This window comes from Drosophila innubila (assembly GCF_004354385.1).
Source record: "Drosophila innubila isolate TH190305 chromosome 2R unlocalized genomic scaffold, UK_Dinn_1.0 1_C_2R, whole genome shotgun sequence".
NCBI classification, from domain to species: domain Eukaryota; kingdom Metazoa; phylum Arthropoda; class Insecta; order Diptera; family Drosophilidae; genus Drosophila; species Drosophila innubila.
The window spans coordinates 22,148,235-22,158,737 of NW_022995374.1; the positions used below are offsets into that span (position 1 = coordinate 22,148,235).

Genomic DNA, 10,503 nt, shown 5'->3' on the forward strand with positions numbered 1-10,503 from the left:
TGTTACTGCTGGAAACAACTGCGCTGCTTCTGCTACTTACAACTGCGCTGCTTCTGTCCCTTAAAACTGTGCTGCTTTAAACTGCTCTACATAAGCTGCTTTGAATCTTGTTCTCTGATGCTGCTCTACAGCTCCTTTTCTGCTGCTCTTACTGCTTCAAACTGCGCTGCTTATGCTGCTCTGCATATGCTGTGTGCTTCTTCTTCTCTGCTGCTCTTGGCAGCTCCTTTTCTGCTGCTGCCGCTCTTTCACTGCAAGTGCCAAAAGCACTCTCTCTCTCCCCTACATTAATTTGCAGCTGAGCGCATCGGCATTTTGGCGCAGCTGTTAATCCCAATTAACCGCAATTAATATTATACAATTTTAAGCCCTACAGCTCATATATTTCTACTAACTACAACAACTTATTTCTCTCTTTCTCTCTCTCGCTTCACACGACCCACATTTGACAGAGCCGAAGTCAAAACCTTTCGGCTGTGCGTGAGAGACACTCCAACTGTTTGGTGCTGAATGCCGCCTTGACTGCGCCTGGTGCTGATGCTGCTGTTGCTGTTCCCTCTCCTGATGCCTTAATTGTTTTTAATTAACGCAAACGCTTTGCCTTTGCCTTTGACTCGCCACATTCCAATTTTCTCTCAACAGATCTTACACAACTTTCGTCATCGTTTGACTTTTCGTATTGAATTTGAAATGATTTTGAAAGCTACAATACAATACTGGCAAAGTGGGGTGCGGTCTGCTCAAATTTATACATATGTGCATGTGTATGTGTGTATTTATGAGAGCGGCAACTTCTTGAGCGTTGAGTGATGCACGCGGCGCTTTATAAAAACTGTCAATGATTCACATTGTTGTTGCTGTCGCTGATGTTATTGCTCAGCCATTGCTCGATATGACCCGCACTCATCATAGGGTTAAACAAACATCAAACATACACACACTGCTGAGCTTCCAGGGCTGAATGCGAACGATTGTCCATTGTTGTTGGGGGGCTAAACCTTTTTGCTGTGACTTGATCTTTATCTTTTCTTTTCGTTTTCTTTGCCAGTGTCAGTGCGAGTTGTCCATCGGACGCGTCGCTTTGTAATTATGCAAGATCATTGCCAGACGCCGTTGACCTTTAGCCGCCAGTCGACTGTCGACAGCCTTATTATGTGCCTAAGCGTTTTCCGGCCAACAGAAGAGACGCAACAGCAGCAGCAAAAGAACAGAAACCTTTCTTTTCAGCTCGTTCGTCCGGCTTGGCACAACAGCAACAACAATAAAAGGCTCACGACATTTAATGCAAATTAAAATCACATTCACATTTGCCGAATCTTAAAACAGAGCGCAAGAGAGCTTAACAGAGTCATTAACTGCAGCTTTAACAGCCTGTTAAGTTATGTCGTTAACAGTGCTAAGAGAACCGATTCAGATAAGTGTGTAGGCGACTAAAAAAAAGCTAACAATTTGTGTATTTAATAATTTTATAGCACATTTATGAAAAAAAAGCATTTAAGTTGCAATAAAGTGGAAGGGTCCCCAAATTAACGAAAGCTGGAAGATTTGTAACATGGTTTAAAATTGATGAGTTTCAGTAGTAAGCTTTGTTGGTAATCCGATGCGCTCTGCAGGCTCAGCTTACACAGCAAATGACATATGGCAGACTGTGAGCAACCGACGCGCCGGAGAGAGGGAGAGAGGGGTAACCTCCGCCCCCGCAGCATAATGTTGATGATGATGCTGGGGATATAATATTGCAAGGGGCCCTGAGCCTTTCACTAATTACAATGTGTTTATCTTCGCCTGATCGTTGCTCGCAATGTGGCGACAGACGGTTTAATGTTGAAGAGGACTGTAGCGAATTGTGGGTAGAGGGAGAAGGAGAAAGAGAGGGGAGACAACTCGTTGAGATTGCCAGGCGACAGCTGCACGCTGCTGGCGACGCATTATTATTATTATTTGGCCAAGTCATAAACCAAACAAACTGCAGCCCCGACAAAGAACTCAAGAACGCAAGTAAAAACGCCAGAGAAGAAAACGCAAGTACTAAATAAGATGTGTGAAATGCGAAGAACGCATGCGTCATGGGGGCATACAACAAATGGGGGCACGTTGATTGGGCCAACGTTTAACCTCGCTCAGCTTCAGCTGCATGGCAATCAATTGGGAACGAGAGAGCACGAGAGTCGTTTCTGATTGGTGCTCAGCACAGCCGTCAGTTGCTCTTAAACTGTAAACACACAGCAGCAGCAACAACAAATACAAAATGCAAATGAAGCAGCCAAATGTGCGCAAATGTTAAGCGATACAAAATAACAATAAACAAGCAACAATAAGCAACGTTTTACAAATTTTAAACAAAATACAGCCCCTTCAAATTATCAATGAGCATCCATTCCCCCCTGTAATTTTCATGTCTTTGTGCTGTCAGTTTTCATATCGTTTCGCTTTTCTCACCGAAAAACAACAACGAAAACGAAAAGGAAAACTTGCACTCGCATATGGCACTGGATAAGTGAGGAGCGATGGGAAACATTTTTGTGTTATATGAAACAGGAAATTGATTATTATTTATGATTACAACAGGCCGAAAACATCTGAAAAACTTTGCTTTGCATACTTACATACATACGTGAGAAAACAGAATCTGCGATCTCTGCGAGAAACAATACAGATACAGAGAATATAACAGATTTCGACCCTGGGCAAAAGATGATAATGTAACAACCTTCTATGTTATGCATATGAAAAGATACCGATACCAGACACAGTCTCTTAAGATGTACAAGAAGTTGGAGAAGAAGAAGAAATGCTCTTAAGTGGGCGAGCGCCCTCTTCAATAATTAGAGACATGCATGCACTTTTCTCAAGTGTTTTTCCCATATTTTTTCTTATGTCTTTTTTTTTTTTTTTGTTTTATTCAATCATTTTTTTCCACATGGGAACTTTTTGTGTGTGTGTGTGTGTGTGCATCCGATGTGAATGTAAAATGAATATCCTTATGAAATTTGATACTTTTGTATTGTTTTTAAAGGAAAGCAGTCTCGAACCTGAGTCCGCCGTCCTACGTCCTCCTCGAAGAGTGTCTAACGTGGGCGTCACATCCTTGTCCACATCCTTACCTGCCACTCGACAACAGACAGACGTCGAGTCATTCAAGCGTTTGCTGGAAAGTCCCATCGAATGTCGCGTGATTTGATCCTTGCTGGCCACTTAGCCGCTCTTCCTTTTTGGCCCTGTCTCGAGCACTTTTCACTGGAAGTGCTCGCTCACCACTTAACGGCAGTTCAGCTAATGTTTTTATTATTTTTATGTATTGTATATCTTTTTTTTCGTATGCGTCAGCTGGTCTCTATCATTATTTTTTTTTGAGTCTTCAATTTCATTTTTAGCAATTTCTTGCTAATCGCGCTATCAAAATTTGTTGTACAGTGCATTTGTAATTATCATAAAAGTGGTTAGTGTTTCTCTCTCTGTGTGTGTGTGAGTGTGTGTTATACTTGTTTTGGCTTCTTATCAATGCGCGTGATAAGAGACTCATTTAAAGTTTACTTGCCTGCTGGCTTGTTTATTAATGGATATTCTTTATAGTACTCGTCGTATCTATAAGGTTGATTCATTCTAGGTACTCTGCTGATGTCACGCCTAGTTGCAATTTCATTCGATCACGGATCGATGAACATTGACTCTTGAGATCAAGGTGCTTTACATGCATTTCACCAACAGAAGCACGTTTGATCGGTCAGACTCTATAGGATTATCAGCTTGAAATAAGCAAGATTACTATATAGAACTTACTTACGACATAAGCAATGTGATTATGGGGTCTTCAAGTTACTAATTTACAATAAGTTTGCGTGACACTCGAGTATTACAAATCGAAGGGATTTATTTTAACAATGAACTTCGCTAACGCAAACTCTAAACTCAAAATATATAAATAAATAAATAAAGATTCAATATATGTATAAACAAAGGTTCAACTTCAGAGAGATACAAATTTGATATAACTTTTACTCATAAGCAACATAAAAATCTCAATGAATAAACAAATATATAATTGAAATTCAATCTTATGTTTAATAATTAGAAAGTTTTTAATTAAATATAAATTTGAATTTAAAAAAATGTATACTTTAAAGCGTCTGCCACGCCTCCTTCTGCCAGTTACCCACATTTTTTATACAAACAAAAAATGTGATTGGAAATTAAGTGACCATGGAGATTCTCAAATTCTAGAATGTATATTTTTTTAATGCCAATTTCACAAAACAAAGTATGTATTTAATCACTAAAAGAACAACAGATTTTGACATGTTACACTTGGAAAAATAAGGAAAAAAAGTGACCATGGAGGACAAGCACTTAACATACTCTGTACAATTGTCAAGGAATTTATGTAAGTAGTTTAGAGATCGATGCCACATTTAAATTGCCAAAAGCATTTAAATTTTGTTTTGGCCATATCACAGCAAGAAGCGAAACTTATCATTTACAAGCTGGTTTCCCTGTTGTTGTATGTGCAATGTGTGTGCAAAACACCTGCAAGTTACCAGCAGCAACAACAACGACAACAACAACAACAATGACAACAACAAGCAGAGTCCAAGTACTTCTACTTTTTTGCATGAAATAAAATCTCACGGTTCAGATGCGTATAAAGTTGGCAAAGACAAAGAGCGAGCGGCAAGAGACAAGAGGCAAGAGACGAGGCAAGCAGCCGTTCAACAGGGGGGCAGGTGGTAGGAAGTCTGAACAAAACAGAGAAAAAATAACAAAACAGATACGATACCAACAAACGGTTGGTCGTCGTTGGCGCAGGCGCAGACCAAGAAAGAGAGAGGGAGAGCGACAGAGAGAGGGAGAGCAAGAGTGAGATGGAGACAGACGATGCATGTGGGTTTTGTTTTTTTTTTTTTGTAATTTTTTTTGCAAGAAAGACATTAAAAAACAGCACAAGTAAGCAAAGAGCCAGAGCCAAAAACTGGTTTTTTGGCTCATTTTTGCACACTTGAAGGTGTTAAGAGAGGGGAGGTAGGAAAATAGAGGGAAATGAAGGGGAGCATGGGGCAGTAGTCTACTTTGTTGGATTTGCCCTTTGCGTAGCATAGAAAATTTGAATAGCTGTTGCCGATTTGAGCCAAAATGTTGTTGTCCTGCTCTCCGCTCTCTGCTCTCTGGTCTTGTTAACGAGCTGAGAAAAGGAGAGTGGAGGAAGCGAAAACAATCTGTAGACGTATCTGTACTTCATTCATATATTTACAGAGAACAACAGAGCAGCAAAGACATGGCAAGATGCTTAATGGGCCAGCTACCTGGTCACAGATACACGTACAATCACACAGAGACACAGAGAGACTGAGAGACAGGTAAAGGTAAAAGTAAAGCCAAACAACAACAGGTAGAAACTGTTCTTGCTCCTTGTTTGCGAACCATGGGAAATCTGTCGCTGTTGGAAACCTGTTCACAAAAGGGCCAGATGAACAGATGTACAGATCCATAGTAAGTATATGAGTATATATGAGACTACTTCCTCCTCCAATCCAATCCAATGAATTGAATCTCTTTTATCAAACGAAATGCTGTCGGTCTTCTCGGTCCATCTGTCTGTCAGTCTTGGGTGCCTGTCGACTGTAATCTCAGTTGGCATTATTATTATCTGTTGCCCTGTAGCCTGATACCCTATATGAACTCACTGATTACGATTATAAGCATTTCTCTTGTCAAATTTGGTAAGTTTCTTTTTAAAGAAATTCTGGAATTAGAATTATGATAGTTGATACAGGGTATATAAAAATGTTTACAAATTTAAACTCTTTACAGAATAAACTCTCAGATGAACTCTGCATTTATTCCAATTTCATAAAAAATAATAATGAAATTTAATACTAAAAATATACTCTTGCTGATCGTTATGATATTGTAACTCCATTTTTACGAAATAAAGCGTTGGCTTAAGCAAATTTGGTAAATTTCTTCTTAAGGAAAAATAAACATTGCAAAAAAAATCATATCCAATAATTATGATACTTGAGTTATGGATAATCTTTTTTTTTTGTATTATAATATTTTTATTACAGAGTATCTGGCAGTCAAGCATTCTCAGCTACTCGTACTACGTGATGATGTATTGTAGAATTGTGACATTTTATTTTGTTGATATTGTGAAATTGTGCTTACCTTTCGTATCGCCATGATCAACATAGCCAGCATTTGCCGTTGCGGTGCCATCGACCAATTGGCAGCTGCTGGAGATGCAGATCAGCAGTATAACAGCTCCATAGCATTTTCGCAACATATTGTCCGATATAGACATGATGATGGTGATGATGATGTCGGATCCTGATGCTGCCTGCTATTCCCCAAGCCGGGAACGAGAACGTATCCAACACGCGTTTGATTATTATTCTTGTTTCATAAATGGCATAAGCATAAAAATGTGATGGATTTTACTTCGATTCGATTGTTGTCACAATCCGCACATGCAAACGATTTTTGTTTATTTTTCTTTGATTGGGAATAATTTTTTTTTCAAGTTGACGCGATGATGAACTCCCCGAACAATATGGTCTATTGAAGCGTAACCGACTTTAACGGCCCAGCCCCATCTCCTCTCGTTAGCTCGAGCTTTTGGCCGAGCTGTTTGTAACTCGAAATCCGAGAATTCAGATTGATTGTATTGCAAATTATTTATTTAAGCAGAAAAGCTGTTTCGACTGTGATTTTGCGCAACAGAACCGCGAAATAACAAAAATAAATAAGCGTCGCGGCCAATTCACGGAATAATATAATAAGTAATACAATATACAATATACAATGGCAATAACAACAAAAAAGCGCCGATCGCGTTGAACTTCGCGTTAACGGGGCCAACAACGAGACGGCTTACGATTAAAACGGTCAACGATCAGTTGGCGGGAGGGGAACTTTTTTTGAATGGGCCAACAAACATAAAAAGCCCCTTTAATCGTTGTTTTTTGTCGTAATGATAGTTAACTACGCACGCGAAATAATACCACTGAATTTCGTATTGCTCTTCTTTCGTATAACACAAAACTTTGAAATTGCTATATTATCGTACAGCTTCAAATTGAAAAACTTGCTGTTGGTAACGAACACCAAACAAAATTCCGAACCGTAACCGACGATGCGACGATGCGACTGTGCTAAACAATCGCCAATAAATAAGCGCTGAGGAAAAATTAGCTGTTTCTGGCTGGAAAGCAACCGAAAAATAGCTGATATTGCGTTAAAAAATAGCTAAGGCACAGCTGATTTTCAAATGTAATGTGCTGCCAACTTGTTTTACATTGATTTAAGCCTATTTTAAAATTTGACTAATTTCCAAAATGGGCTTAAGTCTGAAACTTCTAAAATTAAAAGCTAAAATTTTAAACATTTTCGCATACATTTTCTTTAGAATTTTGCCAAAATTTTTAATTCACCTAAATTAAACTTTGTTATAGAATTTCTCCAGCTGAGGCACAACGAACTCCCAGCTTTAATACAATAGGTCGCCTTTATTTTATCTTATTTCGAATGAAAATGTTTATTAAATTTTCCATTTGCCATATTTTGCTAAACAAAAATTTAAATTGCTCGCCTTTTTAGATTGCGAAACGGTTAAAAGCTATTTAACATTAACATTTAACTTAGTTTAACAGAAATATACCATCACATAGTGCTGCCAACCTTAGAGGATAAAAAAAATAGCTATTTCTGGTTGAAAAGCATCTAATTTTGTTTATTCGTGCACTTTTGCGAGGTTTTAGAAAAAATACTAACAGAAAAACATAGCTGAATATATAATTAAAATAACCAGATTTTCGGCTAAAAGCACTTTTCAAATTATTCTAACATCGAACTTTGCAAATAGCCAGAGCTAGCTATAAAATAGCAAGGCTGGCAACAGTGACCGAATCGTTCCGGCTACACGTAAGTTCGCTGGAACTACTCACCCAAGTGAATGAACCAACAATCAGGGATTTAGTTCAGTCGCTCACCTTAGTGATTAGTTCAATTGAACTTAGCTAGAACGATTTGACAACTCTACTCTAGAACTAAGCGGTTTGCTTTTTTTTGCAATAGCGCTAACGACAAAATATAAACAAATACAAATTGCAAAACATGAGCACATTTGAAGTCGACGGTTGGGACGTGGATGAAACAGTGGCGCTGATTTCCATACTAAAGTCATTGAAGGACAGGAATGAAAGCCGAACAATCGGCAAAGTGGATTGGCAACATGTGGCAGCCGAAATGTCCGAGAGTCTGAGGGACGACGTTAATAGCAAAGAACGCGACATTCCAGAATTGCGCGAAAGATATAAGAAATTAAGAGCTGATTATTTTACCGCCCGCTATCGGAATGTTTCATGCCAGTATTATAATATGTTGAATGACTTGTTTCGAAATGAGTTGGCTGGAGGAAATAATTATAAGCAAGTCGAATCGGAAGAGGACATGCAGGAAACGGAACCGTCAAAGGAATTTGAAGAGGACACTGAAGAGCAAAAGTATGCACACACACTGCAGTTGGAGCGTAAGTAATATACATATATTTCAAGAGTAGCAACTGTCAATTGTTTATTTTAGCCAACGATGATGAAACAAATCGCTCCGGAAAGTTGCAGCAGCGTTGCAAATGGGCGGAGGGAGAACTGGACGCGTTCCTCAACATTATAACCACACATAAGCTGCAGACTCCATTGCTGCGCAAGAGAAATGCCAAAGTCTTTAAGCTCATCTCCAGGGAAATGGCCAAGCGCCAGTTTGTGAAGCGTCCAGATCAGCTGCGCATCAAATATCACCAGCTGAGGCGACAATATGCCAAGGCCAAGAACGGCGGAGAGACCTTTGAGCACTTTGAGGACATGCACGCATTGCTGAATGATTCGATTCGGCATGGCGAGAGCAGTGATAGTGATTCCATTGATAGTGGCGAGGAGGATGGCGATGCTCGCATCGCTTCTGGCAGCGATTCAGAAGGTAACACTTAAACCTCTTCCTTGTAGCTCACTTTAATCCTTTGCCCCTCTTGCACAGGTGCTTTAGTGTCATTGTTGCCCACAAACAGACGTTGCAAGTGGACAGAGGGTGAGGTGGACATATTCCTTGACACGATTACCACCTTGGGGCTTGAGTCGGCACTCTTGCGTAAGAGAAATGCCAAAATCTACCTGTTGCTTTCAAAGGAATTGGCTAAGAGATCCATTGACAAGCCGGCCGAAAAGCTGCGCATTAAGTTCCAACAGCTCCGACGTCTTTACAATAAGGCCAAGAATGGTGGCGAATCCTTTGAGCAATTTGAAGCTATGCACAAGCTGTTAAGTCACAAGAATGTGCCAAATAAATCCAATCCCGATGCGAACCTAAGCAGCGGCTCCGAGAGCGACTACATGTACTCCGATGATGGCGATGCGGATCCATGCAAACGTAGGTCAACAATATATTTAGAAATTCTACCTATTTATACATAAATTCCTCTGATTTTAAGGCCACGCAGACTCGTATTACTGGACGGATCTGGAAGTGGATGCATTCCTATCCATTATCAAGGAGCAAAATCTGTTTCGCGCCCTCGACGGCTCCAAGAAGCGCAATTTTAAGATCCTCACCTATATATCCAACATACTCGCCAAGCAATCGTGCAAGAGGACACCGCATCAGTTGCGGAACAAACTACGACTGATGATGCGACGATATCATGAGGTGAAGAAGGATGGCTTGAAAAATGTACGAATGCTTCCCCGTCACTATGAGATGCTCGACGATCTCATGCAAAAGAAGCGCACATCGAAATCCGCAGCTGTCAAAGGGGCCAAAGAGGCCGCGAGTGCGATTAAAATGTCTCCAAAAACTGTAGCTCCCGTGGAGAGTGACAGCGATGCCTCCAGTTCGCAGTCCAGCTGCGATTTGTTTCGTGCAGCAGCCGAGAGTGAGGATTCCTTGGAAATGCCGGCAGATCCGACGCCACTCGAGGTGCTGACCACCATCAGTGAGGGCCAAAAGCAGCTGGTGACCATGTTGACCAACTCGCACGAGAGTTTCATGAGGCAACAGCGGGAAATGCAAGCGCAGTTCCTGCGGGAAATGTCCAGCATAATGCGGCAGGAGCGCGAGGCGACATTCAAAATGATGCGGGAAATGATGCAGCCCAAGTGACTGAATGGTTCAAAAATACCAAATAATATTGCAAATATAACCATTAAAAATCAGAGAACGGAATCATTAAAAGTTTTTTTTTAATGTAACGATTACTTGCTGAATTTTAAAAATTCTTCTGGAGTAATTTCATAAAAATCCGACAGTAATCATATGATGAGTAAGACAAAAAAAAATAGATAATCATCGTTTATGATTTTTATTATTTTTTGATCAAAATGAAAATCAATTTCAAGTTATGGCTTACGGTATGGGTAGTTATTATCGTTGATGTAATTCCATTAAAACCAATTATCTTTAATCATGGCGAAAATGCAAAGATTTCATTGAAAGCATTCATTCTTTTTTTTTGTATCC

At 39.9% G+C, this 10,503-nt stretch overlaps 2 protein-coding genes across 2 annotated transcripts in view; one reads left to right on the plus strand and one right to left on the minus strand.

Moving 5' to 3' along the window:
* LOC117784444 (epidermal growth factor receptor) overlaps nucleotides 1-7,169 on the minus strand; it is a 40,818-nt gene extending 33,649 nt beyond the window's left edge. The window contains exon 1 of the mRNA XM_034622186.1: nucleotides 6,163-7,169. Coding sequence (XP_034478077.1) covers nucleotides 6,163-6,298 — 136 coding nt within the window. The 5' untranslated portion in view covers nucleotides 6,299-7,169. The remainder of the gene's footprint in view (nucleotides 1-6,162) is intronic.
* Nucleotides 7,170-8,046: 877 nt separating this feature from the next.
* On the plus strand, nucleotides 8,047-10,206 carry LOC117785341. The gene is made up of 4 exons (XM_034623299.1): nucleotides 8,047-8,524; nucleotides 8,578-8,970; nucleotides 9,028-9,417; nucleotides 9,479-10,206. The coding sequence occupies exons 1-4, from the start codon at nucleotides 8,110-8,112 to the stop codon at nucleotides 10,144-10,146; spliced, it is 1,866 nt and encodes a 621-aa protein (XP_034479190.1). The 5' UTR covers nucleotides 8,047-8,109; the 3' UTR covers nucleotides 10,147-10,206.
* The last annotated feature ends 297 nt before the right edge of the window (nucleotides 10,207-10,503 follow it).